A 22,542-nucleotide genomic window follows, 5' to 3' on the forward strand; every position below is an offset into this window, starting at 1 on the left:
AGCACATTTACTTGAAAGTAACTATGAGGGAAGGAGCTGCGCTCATTCCTTCCCCAGGCTGGCTCCTCTCTACACTTTGTTTTGCCCTGATTCTGGCCTTCCACATCTGTGGCTGGCAGATTTTGAAGTTTTCATTGCTGACAGACTTTATCTCAGGACGAAGCAAGATTGTCTGACCTGGTCTTCTGATCTTTGACAGGTTCTGCCTTCCACAGCTCCAGGATGAAAGCCGCTGGCATCTTGGCCCTGATTGGCTGTCTGGCCACAGTTGCTGAGCCCAGAATCTACTCTCGCTGTAAACTGGCAAAAATATTTTTGATGGCTGGCCTGGACAATTTCGAGGGCTTTAGCCTTGAAAATTGTGAGATTTCTCCCTTCCTGTTCTCTTTCTACCCTTGACCTCTCCCCCTAAATGTCAAAAGTTCGGCTAGGTACACTTTGGTTTATTTGTTCCCAGCTTTTCCACACTCTGCCCCACCAGGGATGGCCACTAGGTGCTCACATGTTCTCAGCATCTGCTCCTCTCTGGGGCCCCTCTGCTTTACCCCGCCCTTCAATTCCCAGCTTCTGAAGTCCCATACCAATGACACCGGCAAGGGAAGGAGAAAACGATGTCACCCTTGCTGGCATTGTGGGGGTGGACCTGACTTTTAGAGGAGTCCAAATGAGCCATTGACCACATGTGGAGTCTTAGGTGTGCATCCCTGCCTGTCATGAGGCCCATGGTTGAGTTACCTGCCCTGACCTTCCCCAGGGTTTGTTGGGAGCAGAGCATTGTTGTAGCATATATAAGGGAACTCTCTCCTTAGAACAGGGTTAGAAGAAACAATGCTTTTCTTTCTCCGGCATTTCTAACTTCCTCCTCCAAGGGATCTGCATGGCATACTATGAGAGCCACTACAACACCACGGCTCAGAATGTGCTGAAGGACGGAAGCATCGACTATGGCATTTTTCAGATAAACAGTTACACGTGGTGCAGACGTGCGGAGCTAGAAGAGATTAACTACTGTCATGTTGCCTGCTCAGGTACAGTTTTGATTTTCATCCTCAGGGACAAAGGCATGAAAGCTGATAATAGAATATCCACTCATTTTCTGAATTAACTAAAATTTGAAGTTCAAGTGTGAAATTAGGTTTATACCAGGCCAATAGATTATTCAGCAGTTCCCCAAGGTGACCCTCCAGATCCTGTGGCCTCATTGTCCACAGATGACTTATTCCTTCTAGGATAATTTTTATAATGCCCACCACCAAAACAGTGGGACAAATAAGTACCTTACTACCCTTTCATGGATAGAGATATTAAATATCTTAAATAAGAAGGAGAAAGCTGTTTGCCAACTAATTGCCATTAGCAATTCATTCAAAAGATGCAGGTTATGCCTCTGTACAGAATGATACATAAACACATTTTACATCACATTTTTAAATAGTGTAAATAAAGCTAGAATTCACTTCCAAATATTCTACTTTAATAATTTAAGAAATATAGGTGTGCACAGAACTGAGGATAGCAGGATGAATCAGACATGAATTCTGGCATTAAGGAAGAGAATCCATGCTTATGTGAAATTACTTGCAATGTTATTAACAGATATGGGTTGAATGGTATGGTTTTAGAGGAAAGAGATATTATTAAGAAAATGACGAAAAGTTTCATAGACACAGTGATATTTGATCTAGGACTTGGAGGACTGATAAGATTTAGATATTCACAGATAGAGAGGAGTCATTCTGGGTAAGGAAGACAACAAAGGCAAAGAGGTGCATGTGGGGACATGTGGAGAGGTGCATGTGGGGAACAGGGAGAGGTGAGACATCTGTCCTCTCTGGAACAAAGGTGATATAAAAGCAAATAACAGGACATATGGTTGGAAAGGTTGATTATTACCTGACCATAAAGGACCTCAGAAGCCAAGCTAAGGGGCATGTACTGATTTCTGTCTGCATTAGGAAATCAATAGAAGTTAGTTAATGAAGCATTGTTTCAGAAAGATTAATCTGCAAGCAGAGTGTGAGAGACATTAAAAAAGGCACCATTTAGGTGCCACTGTCACTGTTGAGGTGAGAGATTAAGAGGCCTGACAATGGTCACAGATGGGGGCATGGAGAAGGGACTGATGTAAGAGGTGTTCAGCAACAGAAGGACAGAGCTCAGTAAACGATTGTCTTTTTTGCGCCCACTCTAGAATGTAAGTTTAATGAACCAAGAGTTTTATCTGTTTTGATCATTGATGTGTCCTCAGTGCCTAGAATGGTACCTGGCCATTGTTGGAACTCAGTAAGTATTCATTAAATAAATGGATGGTGGGAATGAGGAGCAAGGACAGAGACAAAGAATCATATGGCAAATTCTTTAGGAGCAGGAAATAAACTCTTAATTTCTCTTTGACACATACAAAATGATCAGTACGTATGTTTGAATGTATAAATGATTGAACAATATGTTAATTTATCTAGAAAATTGTCCCTAGCCCTACATTAATACAGAATACTCACTACCTCCAGAGACAGATCACCCAATCATTGCTCAGCCCTTAATTTACAACATTCTTCTTCTGTTGGACCAACATCTATCTCCTTACAACTTTCTTCCAGGAATCCTAAGTTTTCCTTCTGAATTTCTTCAAAACAAATTTGTTCTATTTTATACATAGAAAATTATTAAATATTTGAAAATGATGAGTAGATATTTCTCACATTCAATTTTGTATCTTCTGGGCTGAAGCATTCATTATTTTCACCTTCTTGCAGGTATTTTAAACCCTTCCTCATTCTGGTCAATCTCATTAGCATTCCCTCAGAGTTTGCCACTAAATTCTTCCCTTTGAACATGGCAATGGGACATGGACGTTACCTCCCATGATAGGCCTCAGAATGGCCTCCCAGGACATCCACTTTCAAATCCCTGAAGCCAATAAATAAGTTACCCACCATAGCCAGAAAAGCCTCGCAAACGTGACTAAGGGTACTGACCTTGAGAGGGGGCGGTTATCCTAGGTTATCTGGGTGGACCCAATCTAATGTTGAGTCCCTAAAAATGGAAAATTTGTTCCATCTGTGTTTAAAGCAAGATTTGATAAAAACAGAAGGAGGAGGGGAGCTTCAGAATATTAGTTACTTGACCGTTGCTGGCTTGTTAAAGATAGGGAACGCGGGCCATAAGTCACAGAATTTAGGGAGCCTACAGAAGCTGGGAATGACCCTCAGCTGACATCCAGCAAGGAGGAGGAGACCTCAGTCCTACAACCACAAGGAACTGAATTCTGCCAAAATCAAAATAAGCAACACAAATGGATCCTTCCCTAGAACACCCAGAAAGGAAAATAGCCTTGCCAGGTACATAGATGTTAAGGACTTCTGTATCTTCTTGATGTATTAAGCCTTTTATCATTAGAGTATGTGTCCCTCCTTAAATTTGGTAATATTTCTTATTCCCACATCTACTTGTCTGACAGTAATATAGCCATGCAACTTTATTTGCACAGTATATTTCTTTTACTTTTAACCTATTTTTTATATTTATAGCTATATACTTATAGCTATAGTGAGTTTCTTATAGACAGCATGTAGTTAGGTGTTGCTTTTATATCCAGGTTAATAAGCTCTGCTTTTCAATAGGAATGTTTAGACCAGGGGTCAACAAACTTTGTCTTAAAGGGCTCGATAGTAAATATTTTAGGTTTTGTGGACCATGGGCTGTCCCCGTTTTAACTATTCAACTTTCTTTGTAATACAAAAGCAGTCATAGATAATATATAAATGAATGGGCATGGCTATGTTCCAATAGAACTTTATTTACAAGAACACAAGGTAGACCCATGGGCCATAATTTGCTGAACCTTGGTTTAGACCATTTATATTGAATGCAATTATTGTATGGTTACTTTAAAATCTACCATGTTGAGTGGAGGTCTACTGGTAAGCATTCTCCTATTTTTTTTTAATCTGAAAATGTCATTTTCTTCTTTGAGTGATATCTTCTCTCTATGTAAATTCTAGAGTGACAAATGTTTTCTTTGCAATTTGTTAAAGATGTCCCATTGTCTTCTGCTTCCCTTCCCTATTATGAAAAAACAGTGATTTTTTAAAATCTATGTTTCCATATGTAATGTGTCCTATTTCCTCTAGCTGCTTTTAAGATTTTCTTTTTATCACCAATTTATCGGCAATGTAATCATAATGTCCAAGGTATGTCGGGAAAAAGTCCAGCCATTGTTTATATAATGAAAACAGTTTGTGTTGCATCAATGTAACCTGGCAGCCAAGGAGAGCGGACTAGAATGTACATGAGTGAACAATGACAACTTCACTGTACTAGTTGGTGTGGGTGGTAGATCCCATTGAGTGAGCCTGTGTACTGTGTGGCCGTCGTCACAGTAGAGCAACGAATCTGCGTCAAAGTTGTGTTACACTTGAACATTCCTCCATGGAAACTATCTGGATGATTCAGAAGGCCACAGCTATAGGCAACTGGTGATTGGCAGCTTCATTGTGACAACATACCTGCCCATGCATCACATCTCATGCAGAGCTTTTTGGCAAAACATCAAATTTTCCAGGTGACTCAGCCCCACTATAGCCCAGATTTGGTGTCCTGAGACCTCTGGCTTTTCCCAAAACTAAAATCACCTTTGAAAGGGAAGAGATTTCAGACTGTCGATGAGATTCAGGAAAACACAATGGGGCAGTGATGGCGATCGGGAAAACTGTGTGAGGTCCCAAGGTGCCTACTATGAGGTGGACTGAGACATCATTGTCCTACATACAATGTTTCTTGTATTTTGTATCTCCTTCAATAAATGTCTTTATTTTTCATAGTACATGGCTGGATATCTTCCGGACAAATCTCATATATTTTCTTGTGTTTATCTACTTGATGCTCATAACATTATGGATCCCTGAGATTATAATTTTCATCTTTACTCCTAAAACAATAATGACCTATTTTAGATCACTTGATGTTAGGTCACTGAGGCTCTTCATTTTCCCCCCTTTTGTGTTTTATTTTCAGTAGTTTTCATTGCTATACCTTTAAGTTCTCTGATCCTTTTTTCTGAATTGCCTAATCTATTAAATTCAAGTGTTTCATTTCAGATACCATAGTTTTTATCAGTGCTAGTTAATTGTTTTATACGTTTCATTTCTCTCACTTTATTCGTTTTTCTCTAAAGTCCTTGATATAATAAATAAGCATATTTATAAGCACTGTTTTAAATTTCCTATCTGCTAATTCAGTCAAGCCTGTCATTTCTGGGTATTTCCATTGACTGATCTATTTCCTGGTCATGGTCTACATTTTCATGCTTCCTTGCACATGTAATATCTTTGTATTGGATACTGACATAGTATATGTTACATTGTTGAGCATCTGGATTATGTTGTCTTCCTTTAGGGAATGCTGAATTTCATCCTGGCAAGCAGTTAACTCTGATCAGGAAAGTTCTAGAGTTTTCTCTGTGTTAGGACTAGTTTAGTCTTCCTACCAAGGCAAGGCTTTTCTGGCGTCTCTTTTGACTGTCCCAAGGGTTTGGCAAGGCTTCTCCTCTTCCTGGTTAGAAAACAAATGTCTCCCAGCCCCGTTTGAGCTCTGTAATTGTTCAGGTCCCTTGTAATTGTTCTCTGACTACCTTGAGAAGTTTTACCCTTTGCATGCCCAGTGTAGCCTTCACCTAAAGACTCAGTGAAAGTCTTTTGTTTGGGTTTTTTTTTCAATTGCACTTAACATGCACTATTATATCAGCCTCAGTTCTACAACATAGTGATTACACATTTATATAACTTACAAAGTGATCACCCCATAAGTCTGAAACTGGAAAATCCAGCCTTCATGCTGCCTGTCACTACCAGAACCAATAAGTAGAGACAAGGATTGAATCTTTATGGGTCCTTTACTCAGATGCATACATTTTTTATAAGGAGAAGAAGAGGATAGGAAAAAAGTAAGTAAGGGATTTGGAATTCAGGGGAAAATGTTAATCAGATAAAGGCTGCAGTCTGCAATTTTCCTAGCTTCCCTTCACCTGCTGACCAGTGATTCTTTATCTGTGTCCTGGTCAGGAGATGATCCCTCCCTGGAGCACAATGGCTCAGATACCATCTTGATGGCTTACAGTCCTCCTAGGGCACAAAGGTTGAATTGCTAGTGGGTCTCCTAGAGTCAGGGTGGGTCCAGTCATACATTCCAATTCCTGGAGCAATAGCTTTCTACATGCGTTAATCACCAAGCCTATTAACTATATAAGTAAGGCTAAAAATGTTAACTCTTGAGTTACCCCATCAAGTCCAGTACCCACTTGACATCACACATAGTAATTACAATATTACTGACTATATTCCTTATACTGTACTTTACATCCCCACACCTGTTTTTATAACTGACAATTTGTACTCCTTAATCCCTTCCTCAGTGGAATTCGTATGCAGATTTTTGGTGCTCTCCTTCTGGGTAGCTCCTGCCTCTCAGGCACCCTTCTCCACAAATTCCAGCTGCGTTGGCCTCTGATCTAGTCTCCTCCACCTCCATTACTATCTCCTGCCTGGGTTCTGCCTTCCTGTGATTGCCTCTGCCCAGAAGGTCATAGCACTCACAGGACTCACCACATTTGGTTTCCATCTCTCAAGACTCATGGTTCTGCACTGCCTGTTGTGTAAAGCCTAAAATTTATATTCTTGTGTAGTTTGTCTAATTTTCTAGTTGTTTACAGTGGGAGAGAAAATCTGTTATTCAATCAAGGCCATGTTTAACTTTACATGCAGTTTAATGTAATAAAATTTATTATTGTTCAATTTAGTTGCAGTTAAGGAGGTCTGGATAAATGTATATCTGCAAGACAATCTTAGATCCTGGAAATTAAAGTGTTGGATGATTAATGTAAGAGGTAAAGGAACATTCATATCTGTTTTCTCATCATAAAGAACATGGGATTTTTTTGCCCTGGCTGGGTGGCTCAGTTGGTGAGAGCATTATTCTGTACAGCAGAAGTTTGCAGATTCCGTTCCCAGTCAGGGCACTTACAGGAAACAACTGGTCAGTTTTCCTCTTTCACATCAATGTTTCTCTCTCTCCCTTCCTTTTTCTCTAAAATCAATAAACATATCCTCAAGTGAGGATGTTTAAAAAAGAGTCAGAAAAAAATGTATACTACAAATTAAATAAATAAATAAATAAATAAATAAATAAATAAATAAAGCATGGAATTTTTTAGGGACAGCTTTGAAACAGAAAAACAAGATGTTGATTTTATATCACAATCACCCCACAGTGACTGGCCTCCCTCAGCCTCAGGCCAGAGAATCTTTAATTATGGACGATGTCATTCTGCCTCATGTATTATACAGGAGGGACATTTGTTATGGGAACCTGAAAAATAATTTAGCATTAGGGCATGTTTACAAATACATGACATTTCATATGTGTACTGTATACATGCACCTCATGTTCCATCTTCGAAGCTATAGAATCTCCTCAATTCCATGCTAAATTATATTTCTAAAATTCCTGCCTAACTTCTCCAAACTATTTGGACCAAATATTTGTTATATGTACACATGTGTATAATATTATAATAGCAGTCTTTATTTTCTCCCAACATCATAGACCCATTTAAAATAAGAGCTGTCTAAGAAAAAGGAGGCAATTGTTGCTTCCTACAGCTAGTCTTAGCCAATTTACATTAATCTCGATTTCTCACCAGCCCGGTATCAGAATTGGCCTTTATCACTCCAGAGAAGAGAAAGAGATGTAAATTGTGAGCATGGTAGCGATAGTTTAGTTGGGATGCAGGAGAATGCTGGGGAGAGACAGACCTGAAGCAAAACTAACAACTGAAAATAATGGTTCTTTTTTGTGCACATTGTTACTGCTTTCTGCCACTGTATGTAGGAGAATAAACTATGCAATTGAATAATGCTTTGCCATTCAACATAATAGCCCTTTCCTTATTCATGTTTGACTGGACAGAATTGTCTACTTAAAGTAAATTGAGCAGAAGCAGTTCTTGGCCTGGATCCAAAGAAATACTTGCTATCTTGGCTCATTCCTGCCCCTCTGCTGCCCCTCTGTGGCGATTCCACTGTTTTCACGCCTCAGCTCCACCTCAGTTTTAACTTCCCAGCCCCCACCACACTTACCATATCACCTTAAGCAAATTCCAAATCACGTCCCACTAGCACTTTTGAAACATCTCAGTTGTACAAAACAATGCTATGATAAAACAGAAAGCTGACAGCACGACCTGGGCCTACAGAGCCCAGTCCTCCCACCCATGGTCACAGCCTCGACCGCCAAGCAGACTGCCTTCGCCCAAATACCGGCCTTGCTCTTTGTGGACATGGCTGGGCTGGGCTCCAATCCTGGTGCAATAAAATACAGTCTGCTTCTTCCCACCATGTGTAATCTGTGTCCTTTCCACCCCTGAGGCCCCACTGAACCCGCTTCTCCTAGGAAACAGGCCCCAACCACTTCCAAACACAAACCACAGTATCTCAGCACTTAGCAAGCACACAAAAGAAGTGTTTCTAAGTAATTTGAACGTGTATCAGATACCAAGCACTTAAGTTTTAATAATCTCATAATAAATAAATAGTTACCTTAAAAATTAACAAATCATTTATATTTTTTATTATCGACTTCGTTAGCCTATAATGTTCCATAAGTGGGAATCTTTGCTTAAGTAGCTGTGTTGGAAGGAAATGGCCAAAGATAATAGATTTTAAGACCTAGGTTTGATTGCGGACTCATTTACTGGGTGTGTGGCCTTGGTTTATAAGGATAATAATGGTGACCACCACATGGTTCTTTCGGAGGACTTAGAGAGATAATACATGAAGAGACTCACTATGTGCCTGACATACAGTAAGTTTCTATAAAGGTTAGCTATTAGTAATAGCTATTATTATTCTAAACACTTATCTCTCTAGAAACACGGCAAAACTTTTATAACCTAATCTTTATTTTTCACTGTATACCAAATGCTAGTGAATTTGCCTATATTGCCTCAATTTGCTTTCATTTATAGATCATATTTTTTGTTAATTTTCTCCTGGTTAATAGGTTTGTGTTTTAAATAAAAAATAAGCCACATTAAGAATGAATTTGCTTAAAAGAAATCTATCACTTCCTTTATCCTCTAGTTTAGCCTATCTGAAAAAGCAACATAATTAGTAACTAAACCAGCATACTCGAGAAAAAATTTCATTTGCAACTGAGTTACAGAATAATCTGGCATCACAATATTCCATTAAAGTGGAACACTGTAGGCTACATTACTCTCTTTGGTTATTTTTTTCTGATAATAGAAATAATGCATCTCTACTGTAAAAGCTTTAGCATACATACAGTGATGATTTAAAACATTGGTGATCATACAATTGAGAGCTAACTCTTCTTAAAATACCAGTGAGTTTATGACTTTTTTCCCCTCTATACCAATGTTTTCTTCTAGAACATTCTGAGACAATGGAAATGTTATCTATCTGTGTTATCTAATATGAGAATCATTAGCTGCAATAAAGGTGTTATAAAACACCTGAAATGTAGCAAAAGCAACTTAGAAACTGAAATTCTAATAGTATTAATTATTTAGATTTAAATAGTCACACATAGTTAATGGCTACCATATTGGACAGTATAGTTCTAAACAGAAATTTTTACAATATCAGTAACTTTATATTGGGAGTCGTTTTCAGTATTATTAAAGCATGCAAAAATATTATTTAAATGGCTCCTTATTTCATTATATGGAGGAATTATTAATATGAACATCCATACTTATGAAACAATTAGATTTTTTCCATTTGGAAATAAATTTTCTCTTGTAAATAAAACAACAGTAAACCACTTGATTATTTCCTCAGAAGAGATGCAGAAAGAGAAATTTCAAAGTGAAAGGATTAAAACTACGTCAAGGCTCTGGAACTGCTTGACTGGAAAGTGGAACCCACCACACTCCCGCCAGCAAGAACTCACGAGCGCCTCTCTCACTGCACTTCTGTCAGCATCAAGCATCACCCAGTTCTTTAAAAATCTTTCTTTAGTTGATAAATAGAAATGATATCACATGGTGTGGGTTTTGTCTCTGGTGCCTATGGTAGACATGGGTGGACTTAGATTCCTCTTGAAGGGAAGATGTTGGCCTCAGCCACCTTTTTGTGTTTGCAGACAGTCTGTCTACCCAGCGCCTCCTTCAGGGTCTGCCTTAGCTGCAGAAAGCCGCCTCCCCGCAAGACCGCTCCTGCAGGGGCAGCCCACGCCCAGTGACGGAGCAGGGCAGAGCGATAAGGACCTGGCCATTCGGGTCTCATATGGGCAACTCTGATGGGCAACATTCACTCCTGAGCTCCTGGCAGCATTGGCTGAGGCTTTGAATGACCTGTATCAGAGATGGACATTTCCATCTGCCCAGTCCTGCTTCCGCCCCATCGCTTTCACATGTGCGGATTCCTAATAAATACCTTGTACCTCAAACCTGTCTCAGGATCTGGTTCTGGAGAACCCAATCTGCAACAGAAGCAATGTTGGACTTTTTTTTTTTTTTACTTTTTTTATGTTTCTACTTTATTTATTTCTTAAAATTTTTATTGTTACTCTGTTACAGTTGTCCCAGTTCCCCCCCTTTGCCCCCCTCCACCCATCCCACCCTCCCTCTCCCGCAGTCAGTCCCCACTCTGTTGTCCATGTCCATGGGTCACTCATACATGCTCTTTGACGAGTCCTTCCCTTTCTTCCCACCATGATCCCCCTCCCCGCTCCGGTCACTGTCAGTCTGTTCCATGTCTCCATGCCTCTGGTTCTACATTGCTTGTTAGTTTGTTTTGTTCATTAGGTTTCTCTTACAAATGATATCATATGGTATGTGTCTTTCACTGACTGGCTTAAAAGGTAGGCGCTCCTTCTTTCTTTCTGCTGTGGAGTATTCCATTGTGTAAGTGTACCACAGTTTTTTGATCCACTCATCTACTGATGGACACTTAGTCTGTTTGCAGTACTTAGCTATTGTAAATTGTGCTGTTATGAACATAGGGGTGCATAGGTTCCTTTGAACTGATGTTAGATTTCTAGGTTTACGTGCCTTTTTCTGTCATGTTTGTGTTGAGAAGGATTTTGAGGCCACTTCTGGGCAGGCAGGAAAGAATGCTGATATTAATACATTTTCAACTGAAAAAAATTATTATTCTGAAAGCCCTAGAAAATAATAAAAGCAAATATTGATGTATTTGCCATAAAACTTAAAAATTTCTGCATATAAAAACCCCTTGGATAAATTTTTCATGCACAACTAGAAAGCTATAATATACAAAGTTTAATATAAGGAGATCTTATATATCAAATTAATCCAAGTAGAAGAAACATTGTACTGTCTTGTTTTGTGTATGTCTTTAGGACATAAGAAACATTCTGCTATTGTGTCTTCTCTAAACATATTTCCAAACCTCCCCCTGCCCTGCCCAGGACTGATCTATTATTTCTCTGAAACTTCAAGAAATCCAAGACATGGATGATCTGGAAACAAAAGTAATTCTTTGATTTGCCAAGAATCTTAACAAAAAATAAGAATATGGCTCAAGTTCTTCCAAATCTTCTGTTCCAAAAAAGCAGTAATGAAAGTGAAGAAAACATCAAATAATAAAGTCTTAGTTAAACCTACACCTCCTCTCTCTTACAGCCTTGCTCACTGACGACCTGACAGATGCGATTATCTGTGCCAAGAAAATTGCTCATGAGACAAAAGGGATGAACTATTGGTAAGAAGTTTTCTTTGGGAGACTTACTCCGACATGAGCAAAACCTGCAGTGTGTCCATTCACCGCGGCTGCAGCAGACATTGACAAACTCGTCTCTGCAGCGTGGTCCAACAGTGGTGTTAATGGGACTTGTCTATACCCTTCTCCATCAGTGTGTGGGCACGCAGAGAACATAGTGGAAGGCATTTGTATGGGGAGGAGAGATGGTATTGAGTCATGATAATTTTCAATGCTTTTCACATTCCAAACAATGGAAAAAGTTGCTTTCTAATGTGATTTGTGAAGTATCAGTGAAGGCAGTACACCAAAGGAAAAAAAAAACTTGAGTGTTTTCTAGATTTGTATAAGATTTAGAAGTCCACAGCAACATTTTGTGGGGAGAGAACAAACAGCGGTGAAAAGAAAATGACCATATCACACAGCGAATTGGCAGGACACTTTGCTAGGATTGCACATGTTCACCATCATTTTGTGGCTGTGCTTCTGGAGAACGTGGCTGTATCAGATCACCATTTTGGGGGACTGAAATTTTCAGAGATGTGGGTGTTTAACTAAAGGATCCATGTTTATAAAAATTGCTTTCTTGTTGCTGAAGCAAATAATGACCAGAAGAAAACTGGGGAAAGCAAAGTATTCACAAGGCAAAAGGATAGAGTGCTCGTATCTCAGAATCAAATGAAACTAAATCCTGGACACTGTGGGTTATTTGTATTAATTATCTCCCACTCTTGAACCTAACAATATTTGGATTGCCATGCTTGTTTATGTTCTTTGTGCTTCCCTCTCCTTAGGCAAGGCTGGAAGAAACACTGTGAGGGCAGGTCTCTGTCTAAGTGGAAAAAAGGATGTGACGTTCCGTGAGTTGGAACTGGACCAAGGAGGCTTTGCCACGACTCCCTAGCATGTGTAATAAATGGCCAGATGCTCCTGTCATTTTGTCGCCCTTCTCCCAATATTCCTTCACAGAGTTGGAGAGGGGAAACTAAGCTACATTTTTAGGGAAATAAATATTTTCACTTAAATGTCTTGACTTCACCCTGACTCTCTTTCAAGAATATCGAACAAGCACAATGTTAAGACATGAAAAGGCACCTACAAAACATTCTAGCCTTGGGTAAAACAAACATCTCTTTCTTGAAAGGAGTCCTGGTTTCCCTGAATCTGAAGTGGCCGCTCATTTAAAAATAAGTTTGCGGACCTGTGTCCTGGAGCATGAGGTCCTTCTTCTCCTGGGTCGGCAGACAAAAAATCCTTCCTCAGTTTAGCATTGCCAGAGAGAATATTCCTGCTTCCTCTGGGCAATCTTCATGGGCACTCTAATGGGATAAAAAAGATGCAGTCGCAGCCCTTACCCCCAATAGTTAAAGCATTCCCCGTGTTATTGCAACATCCATTTAAGCTAATCTATCAAATTTAAAAACCACACTTACATCCTCAAGACAAAATTGCTTCCAGGCTTAGACCTGAAGATTTTATGAGTTTGGTCAGGAAACTGCCCTAACTAGTTAAAGCATGTTTTATTACATGGAACAAGTGGGCTGGGAAGCTAGGATCCCAAAGAGATATTCCCAGCATTCTCTGCTCCACGCAGGATGGCTCCTCTACTGACCCCACACAGAATGTTGTGCCCTAGCTGAGCTTTCCCTTGTCTATCCTCTGTCCTGCTAGGGCAGATGTGGATGGGGTGGACTTGTTTAACTGTAGGTAAAAGTAGTGTGCTCAGTTTCAATGCCATCTGACCTCAAGAATGCACTCAACTAAGGTTTGTTGGAGACACGGTTATGCCTACACATAAGTTTCCCACTTAGAAGAAAGTCCCCACTGATTAGGCCAATGGGCTTTGCGATAGCACCTAAATGACCCGAGAATGCTCTGCGGTTGCCAACTGCCTGCGTTTAACTGTTGGCTCATTTTGCATCCACTGGCTTGGCTTGCAGGCATAGGCTCTACAACATTTGAATTGCTACTTGCCAAAATATATACACATTTCATATATGTCTAAACAGACATAATCCTGTGACAACTGAACAGGCACTACACACCATGGGAAAAAAGCTTTTGAAATGCACGTGGGAATTGAAAAATAGTTCTATAAGATGGCTGAAGAAAATGTGGAAAATGTAGAATCTATTAAACTACAATAAATCAATAATCTGTGTTTACAGAAGTCCATAAATGTGCAGTTCTCATTATTATTGCCCCATTCACCTGCCCTGTCGTCCTCATTCTTCACCAAACCTCCTGCTTCAGAGGGTGTCAGATGGTTATGAGATTCACTGGGATCATCATTGGGTAAGTTATATAGTGTCTAATCACTAGGATGTAAACCTGAAACTAATACATATAATATTGTATGTCAATTTTAACTGAAAAATTAAAAAAAAATAGTGGTACCTTGTTAATGACCTGGGTTGTCACAGGACACAGCAGCAGCTGTTTGAAGACTGAGGGCTGGGAAGGCGGGCAGGGGAAAGTGGTGGCAGGAAAATGGAGACAACTGTACTTGGACAACAATAAAAAGAATGCGAAAGAAAAACAATAAAAATTTTTTAAAAGATCAGGGAAAAACTTTAAAATAAAACAAAAACAAAAACCAATTCCCAAAAGAAACACTTTGAAATTCAAGGTAAGGGGAAATTGGCTGGTCCTACAATTTGATTGATCTATATTTTTGCAAAACTCATACTATTTCTAAGCATGCAATCGTACTCATGCTTTCTGTCCTCAAATATTTTATTGAGTTAATATTTCCAAAATAATCATTTAGGAGAAAAATGCATTCTCCCAGATAATTTTCTACCCTTAATGCTCTCAGAAATTCAAGAGGAAAATAGTACTCTGATTCTGGAGTTATTTTTATCTAGTAAAAGTATATTAAAATAACAACTAAGCTTTATATTCCCTTTTGTTTCCAAGATGTTAGAAATAAATTTTCAGTTTATCCTTATAACCACCTTATCAGCAGCTTGCCAAATGCACTGAGCAGGCATTTAGATATCAGTTTGTAGAGACCTACTTATGTGGGTACCTTCTTCCTTTGGGGACACAACTCAGCCTGACCCTGAGGACCCTCTCCCCAGCATCTCAGCCTGGACCCTGTTATTCCTCAACACTTTCTGTCAGGTCCACCATTTTTTTCCTGATGCCTCATGAACACAATAAGCCATTTCCCTTTTTGTGTCTTTGCTACTGGTTTTCCCAAACCTGGGAGATGGTGCCACTTTCCTATAGCCTCGTCAAGCCCGACTGAGCCCACATGAAGGCTCTCTGCTACAACCTCCTGTCTTTATGGTTTTTCCTAATGGCTGGGTGTGTGTCCTACACAACGACATCATCAGGGGTCAGTGATCTCACCGGGTCTGTAAGCTCCTTGAGGTCTGGCCATGTCTTTTACTTTTCTCTCTTTCACAATCAACTTTGCAACGTTAAGCATGTAATAGTTGACACTGGAAAATATTTGATGGTGATTTTTTATGCCACTGGATACAACTGGGATCATATAAGAAATATGAATAAGATGTCATATTTAGAATATTTTTATTTTTAAATCAGATTCACATCCAAGATTTCAAGTGCTCCTCACAAGCCCCTTGGGACATAATCTTCATTTTTTATGGAAGACACTGAGATGCAGAAAGACTAACTCTCCCCCCAGGACCCACAATACCAAAGTGGGGAATTCCAAAGGGACCTGACACCCCATAGGAATCTTCAGGACACAGGGAAAGAACAGTGTCCTAGTTCTTTAGAAAGAGGGGGTGCCTGAGCCCTTCACCTGTGTTAATCACCTGCTTCCTTGAGTACCTGAAGCACTGCGCAAACTCTAGCCAGCCCCTGGAAGATCTAGGAGTAAAGACTAGGAAATGCTCTCATGCAAAATGTAATCTCTTCAAGGTGAATTAAAACAATGATTTCACTAGGAGACTGAGAAATATTTCCCCTACCCTCACAAAAAGTATGGAAAAATGCTCTAGACTTCTAAAACCTGAAACTTTTTCCAACTAGAAAAATGTAGTTTTTAACTTAAAAATTTTAAATATGAAAATGATTTCTTCCAACTTAGGCCAGATGGTCACTACAGGCAGGCCCACTCCCCTGATTCGTTCTCCCAGGGTTTTGGGGTCTCAGGTTCTGCCGCAGTGCCTCCAGGCAGAGGGCGCGCTTCTCCCTGGAGCTTCAAGCTGCCAGCAGTTCTAAACATGCAATGGTGCCTGGGGGTGGGAAGTCACACAACTGCCTTGCAAAGGAGCCATGTGGCCTGGGGGAGCTTAGGAGCAAGGAGGAACCTTTCTGTAGCAGAGGCATTTGGACCACAGTCGGCTTCCTTTGGGGATTCAAGGCAGCAACTCAGCTCTGTGACTTGGACAGGTGACCCTCTCTGCCCTTCACTTACCTTCCCTCTCATACCTAGTTAGTTCCGCAGCATGGGAGAATGTGAAAGAGAGATTCGCAAATGGTTCTAAATCACATCTGTTTAAGTTGATCCTTCTGTAAGAGCAGAGAATGGGGAAACAGAAGGTCAGACGCTAATAAGCACAGCCTTGCAGGAGAGGGAGAGGGAGAAGGAAGACAAAGAATGTATTTTCTTACATGAGGCCACAACTTGAACAATTTTTACCACCAGGGCCTCCTTCCTGATGTACAACTCAAATAAAACACCAGGTACTGAGCAGTGGCATTTTCCTTTCCTTTGTTTTCGTAACCTATCAGTGGGGCTCCTATCATAATAAAAATACATATTCATTATGGAACATATGGAAAATATTTTTCAAAACTATAAAAATGAAGTATTCTCAGCACTCAATGATAATTGCTACTTTTATTTTTTCTTCCAGTGTTTTTTCTATTTTGTATATATTTGGGATCATAGTTTTTAATTTTGTAACCTGACCTTTTTCCTTAGTATACTATGAGATTTCCCCCAATTAATATTTTCAAAAATATTATACATAAGAACAACATAATAGTTACTATGCTGTCTCAAAATTCATTTCCTCTCTCCCCTATCACTGCATTTTTGGTTTAACCAGTAGTATTTTCAGGCCTGGAACTCTAGGCCAGTTTTTGCAAAGGGCTTTTTCTTTTCTCACTGCTTATTCTCCTCCAAACTTCACCAAAAGCTGTAAGTACATGATTTTCATGGGGTCCATCTTTCCGTAGACTCCTTGACTGTTTTAGGGATGACTTGACCTCAGATGAGAAATAAGCTTGAGCCACACTTTCTAAACAATTAGGATCCATTACTTGCCATTCAGTCTGACATTGAAGGAAAATATTTCAAGTCCGTATCATCCTGAAAAAGCCAAACCACATGGTTACCATGCTGTTTCACGGCCTGTAAAGTGGGAATAATATATCTGCCATACACCATGGCGGTAAGGAGTAGCATCAATATCAAAAGCGCATGGCACAAACTAGGCTTTTAATAAAAATTGGCTACTATCATTCTATTTCTACATTTTCTTTTTCCAGTATGTTTAACGTGATTTCTAACAGGTACTGCAGATACTTCAACAGGATGAACTATTTGTATGTAAAATAATGACATTTCCTAAAAAGAAAGGGAGATATCTTACCTGAAAGAAACTGAAACTGCTAATGAATCTGTGGCTAAGTTTGTTTTACTGGGTTTCTGCTGCTGAGATTCCCAACCCATGGTAAAAAGTAAAAGCAGTCTCTAGACTTTCCCTGGTGCTGGCTACCACACCCCCACTGGCAACATAATTCTTAGTGAGGAAGAAAAAATAAATCTATAGTTGCCTTGAAAAGCATTCATGCAAAATAAAGCCCAGATTCATAAGTAATCTGACTTCTGCATCACTTTTCAAAACAGTATCCTGTTACAGGCTAAAGCAAACAGAGCGGTTTCAACCCGGGGAACTGACAGGCAGTGCAGAGAGGGCAGGTTGAAAAAGATTAAATATTTGTGCAAAACCCTGCATCCCCCCTTCACAAAGGGCCGCCTTAGTCTGGATAAAAGGAAACGGGAAGCAGGGGAAGGGGTTGCGGGACCCGAGAAGAAGCCTTATCTTTCCAAGGAAGGGTTGGTGTGGGGGGCAGGGGGGATGCCGAGCCTGCGAGGCTCTGGTCACTGCCACCACCGGGTTCCTGCCGGCAGCGCCAAGGCTGCACTTTTGACCTGTGCGGCGGAGTCCGGCCACTCGGCTCAGGGGAAGCCGGAAACAGGATGGTGAGAGCTTTGAAGCTGCCAGGCTGTGATGGCAGTGAGGCCAAAGAGAGGCACCCGGGTCCCTCAGCAGCACTCCATTAATTTGTGGGGCGGGAGGAGGGGAAGGCGGCTGGGCCGGAGGCCAGCAAAGCGCTCTGTGCGAATTCGCAGTCCCCAAGCCTGCCAGTGGGAGCAAAAGACAGACCAGAAAAGGGAGAGTTTAGAAAGTTTTTTAGAAATCGCATTTTTCAACTCTGCTGACAGTCTATCAAAGCCAGCTTCTGCCTCTGAGACGTTTTAGTGACTGCCAGGAACCTCGAATTAAAAAAAAAAGAAAGAAAGAAAATAGAGAAAGAAACCTCATACAATAGAGCGTTCTGTGCAGGCAAGGAGGAGATCGCTGATAAGATGAGAATCTTTCAGGAGCTGGGATCTGTCTGTGGACTTTGGAGCTCCTCTGGGCCCCACCGCAGAGACTGACACAGGGCACTCCACAGAAAAAACCAGCCCTGGGAGGCCCTTTGAACACAGCTCAAGTGACCGCGTTTGAAGAGGAGGAGGAGGAGCGCCCCTGGGGAGGAACAGCCTGAGCCCGGTGGTCCCATCGGCTGGCTCAGGGGCAGTGCGAGCCCAGGGGTGCTCAACCCTGGCTGCACAGAAGCATCACTGGGAGACTTTTAAAAGTGCTGGTGCCCAGGCCTGGCTCATTTGTGTTAAGTCAAGCTCCCTGAGGGTGGCGCCCGACATGGGTATTTTTTAATTTCCCAGTTGATTCTAATGTGCAGACAGAGCCAGGAACCCTAAACAAGAGACTTAAAAGGCCCCCCTGGGGAAGGCTGATTTTCCATCCCACAGCCTTTGGAACTCACACCTTCATGCCCTAGGTGAGAAGTTTCCAGCCCTGATGTCCAGGGGACTCACCTGGGAGCTTTTAGATGAAACACTTGTTCCTGACCCCCTCCCGTGTACCCTTATTTATTTCATCTGCAGTGGGCCTCAGCGTTGATCTAAAGCCACCTTGAGCCTCTCAGGGGCAGCTGGAGTCGAGATGCTTTGGAAGGAGACAGGGAGAGGAGGGTGCTAGTGCTGCCCCACTGACTAGGGGTGCTGACCTGCAGGCACTTACCAAGCTGGTCACTCCCAGGCACATACGCGGAATTGAGTGGTTTTCTGAGCTGCTTAAAGTTTAATAACCTACAACATAAAGTGCCTTCAGCATCACGTATCAGGAAGAGGACCAAGGTGCCACTCTCGCCAAGGCTCCCACTCCCTAGGGCCTGCATCCTGCATGCTGGTCAAAGGCACAGCCTGCCTCAGTTCAAACCCCCTCTCTGCCACATGGTGAGTAACTGAGCCCCTCTTATCCTCTGTTTGACCTTCAGATAACAGAATAGAATAATAGAATTCCGGGAACAGAATTTTAAGTCTCTTACTCCCACTCCTCAGTACTTTCAGAGGGGTCTTTTGAGACCAAATTTTGAGAAAGTTCTGGAACAGCCCCACCCTAGTGAAACAGGTGACTGCTCTCAGGTTAGCCAAGCAGTCTCGCAGAGGTTTGTAGCTACTTTCTCAGGTGTGGCTGACTGAAAGCCTGCTCTTGGGACCTGGGCAAAGCCTGGATACAAAGACAGAAACAGTGACTGGACCAACATGGTCAAATTAGGGGAAAAAAAAAAAAAACAGGTGAGCACTGTCTCATTCTGGATATTTCAAATGCTCCCACAGTAGGTTCTAGAAGAGTTTGGGATGATCTGAAATGCTTAGGTGGCATAGCTCAGAAACTGCAGAAATTTTCAAAACCTTCTCTTTTGTGTTTTTCCTGTGAGAGCTGCCCAATGCACCCTGAAAAAACCAACTGAGTTCTCCAAATTCCTGGACATTGGTGATTAGTTATACATGAATTACTTATAAATGACTCTGTTCATTTGATCTGAAGTTGCTTTCATCCAGTTACAGAAGTTTTGCTGTCTCTAATGGCAGAGCAGTATGGACTGTTCCCACCCACTCCAACCTCCATGTAACAGCCTGCTGCCTCTTTGAACAAAGAAAGGGGAAGATATTCACCCCTGGCCCCCCACCACACACACATTCCAAGAAAGAAATTCTTTAAAAGTATTCTGCCATGTTGGACATAAAGTTTGGAACATGAGGAATGGTTTGCCAACTGAGCCACCATTTGCTGTTCTGTAAGCAGTGAATTCGTGGGGCATTGCAGAGAATGATACTACTACCACTCAGCAAGTATTCATATAGGTTGGGAACATTGCTAAAGACTTTTCATACATTAGCTAACTGAATTCCCTTGACAATCCTATGAAATTAATATTATTCTCATTTTGCAAATGAAAAAAGTACAGCTGAGAGAGTCTAATGAATTTGCCCAAGGTTATACAAGGTTAGTTAATTAGTTAAAGGAATTCAAGTCTACATTTTTCTAGACTGGGCTTGACCATTACACTCTGCTACCTGAACACATATCCCCAAACACATTTTACCCAGAATTTTAGTCTTCTATTCCCATGGTAATATTAACAGATTTCAAAATAGGAAGAAAGCGGCAGCATATTTTTCTCCCTCCTTCTCTCTGGAACCCTTCCCAACTTGTATCAGGGAGTAAGTAACAGTAATAACCAAGGGGCAGGCAGCAGGAAGAAGGAACCAGTGGAGAAATCTTAATTGATCAAGAGACAGTTGTACAAAACATCTTCCATCAAATTCACAGATTTTTTTTTTTTAGAATGTTGAGTAACTTAACATCTCTATTCAATTACAAAACAATAAATTTGTTACCAAATTTTCTTGCTGAATGAAGGACATAAAATTTTCAACTATATTCCTGGCTCCCTTACTTTCTGACTTGGAAACTTCAAAACCCAGTAGAGTTATGTGATATATACTTCATATACTCAGTAAGTTTCTTATTAACTTTTATCTTACTGACCAGCCATATAATATTTTAAACTTCTTAAAAAGCCTAATGATTGGAAAAAGAAAAATAGAGAAGGAGGAGGGAAGAGACAATAGATCTGACAGTCACTATGTAAAACCACATTAGAAACGTTATAGATGAGGGCTGGGAGCAAGGCTGTCTAAAGTGGGACTGGAGTGCCTAAAAGCTCCATAAAGATGGAACAAATAACATCTATGGGCTTTGCAGAAAAAGCTCAAACTTGGGATCTCCTGCTCACCAAGGGCACGGCTGTTACTCCCTACCTAGGACTTGGTCACCCCCCAGTGCCTAAAGCTGATTAGAATGTGAGTTATATCCTGCATTTGACCATCCGATCTATATTTTCCTGTGAGTTAATAATTTGACCCCTCTTCAAGGTCTTGCTGTGTGTACTGAAACTGTCTGTTAACTCTCCTATGGACTGCTGGGTTTGGTATTTAATCTCCAGCAGGAATTTCAGAAGGTCAAAGTCCCCATCTGTGAAGAATGCAGTGCAAGTAATGAAACAAGGCAGGCAAGTTCACCCCAGAGGAGATGGGAATCTTTAGGTGTGGTTGACAAAAGACCTTTAGGCTATAGACATTTGGGGCCCAAAGTGAAGAGAGAAGAAAATTAGCTCAGGGAGAGAGATTCTTAAATCAGTAGGAAAAAGAAAAACATATGATATGTGGAGCTGCCAGCTACTGGGACATTTGGTTTCTATTAACTGTACAAGCAATGGTTTGGGTTGTTATTGTTGATGTTGTATGTGCGTGTGCATTGTGTTTAATGAGCACCCAGAGCACAGTCAGTAATAAAATTGTAGTAGAGTATGCGAATTAGAGCTAGAACCTAATCAGTTTGTGGAAAAATAAACCCAAACATTTGGAAGCCCCGAGCTCTCTGAAGCCTGTGGTTTCCCACGCTTACAGGGAGTGCCCCATGCAGTGTCAGCTTTCTCATTTCAAAGTCAAAAGCATCATAAAGCAAACATGAGGCTCGTAGTTAAATGGTTCCTCTCTGATTTACACATCAGTATTTCTCAGACTGTTGATTTAGCCCGGTCATCCCTGAGAGCACCTTGCCGACGAAGCCTTCTCTGCGTCCTGTGCTGCGACACGGTCAGGGCTGGCCATGGGACACTGGCTGAGGCAACACTCTCCGTGCTAAATCTGAGCACATAGGAAATTTCCCTTTACTTTCTCAAATTTCAGTTTTGTAACCTTAATCCCATTTCTGTCATGGAAATAGCTTTCTTGTACGGGTTAGTAATATATTATGTAGTTTATTGGTCACGAATATAACTCAGGCCTCTCCTCATGGAAACACAATTGGGAAATCAAGGTATCTATCCATCGGCAGGATTCGGGTCCGCATTTCTGTAGCTGGAAGTCAGAGCGTCTAAGCTACGTGAACTTCTGGGAGTCCTGAGGCAGTGAGAGATTGCTGCGGCAACCAACAAATCGCTGTTTGAAAAATTTATAAAATACTACTATTAATAGGTACCTTTTACTAAGAACTTACTATGTCAGACATTTTTCATACATTTTCTCTAATTCTCAGAAAACTCACCCTACAAATGAAGAAAATTGAAACTAGAAACCCTGGGGGTCTGGGGAGGTCTCACAGACAGTTGGAGGCAGAACCAGCACTTGAATGCATGGATGCATTTGACTCTGAAGCCTACATCCATGCTG

General features: G+C 41.0%; 1 protein-coding gene across 1 annotated transcript; it reads left to right on the top strand.

The window, feature by feature from the left end:
* Positions 1 to 222: 222 nt before the first annotated feature.
* LOC129087644 (lysozyme-like protein 1) lies at positions 223 to 16,119 on the top strand. The gene is made up of 5 exons (XM_054594591.1): positions 223 to 361; positions 870 to 1,028; positions 11,669 to 11,747; positions 12,539 to 12,604; positions 15,876 to 16,119. Exons 1-5 carry the CDS (start codon positions 223 to 225, stop codon positions 16,117 to 16,119), a joined length of 687 nt encoding a protein of 228 aa, XP_054450566.1.
* Positions 16,120 to 22,542: the final 6,423 nt, after the last annotated feature.

Source organism: Pteronotus mesoamericanus, unplaced genomic scaffold (assembly GCF_021234165.1).
Source record: "Pteronotus mesoamericanus isolate MK-2021 breed Mesoamerican mustached bat unplaced genomic scaffold, CSHL_Meso_final contig_130, whole genome shotgun sequence".
NCBI lineage: Eukaryota > Metazoa > Chordata > Mammalia > Chiroptera > Mormoopidae > Pteronotus > Pteronotus mesoamericanus.

Bases quoted from the DNA above. Each gene is read 5' to 3' on its own strand.
- LOC129087644 (XM_054594591.1), top strand. From the start codon at position 223: ATGAAAGCCGCTGGCATCTTGGCCCTGATTGGCTGTCTGGCCACAGTT. The intron at 362-869 runs GTGAGATTTCTC...TCCTCCTCCAAG, and splicing joins GGGCTTTAGCCTTGAAAATT to GGATCTGCATGGCATACTAT. The intron at 12,605-15,875 runs GTGAGTTGGAAC...TTGGGGTCTCAG, and splicing joins AAAAAAGGATGTGACGTTCC to GTTCTGCCGCAGTGCCTCCA.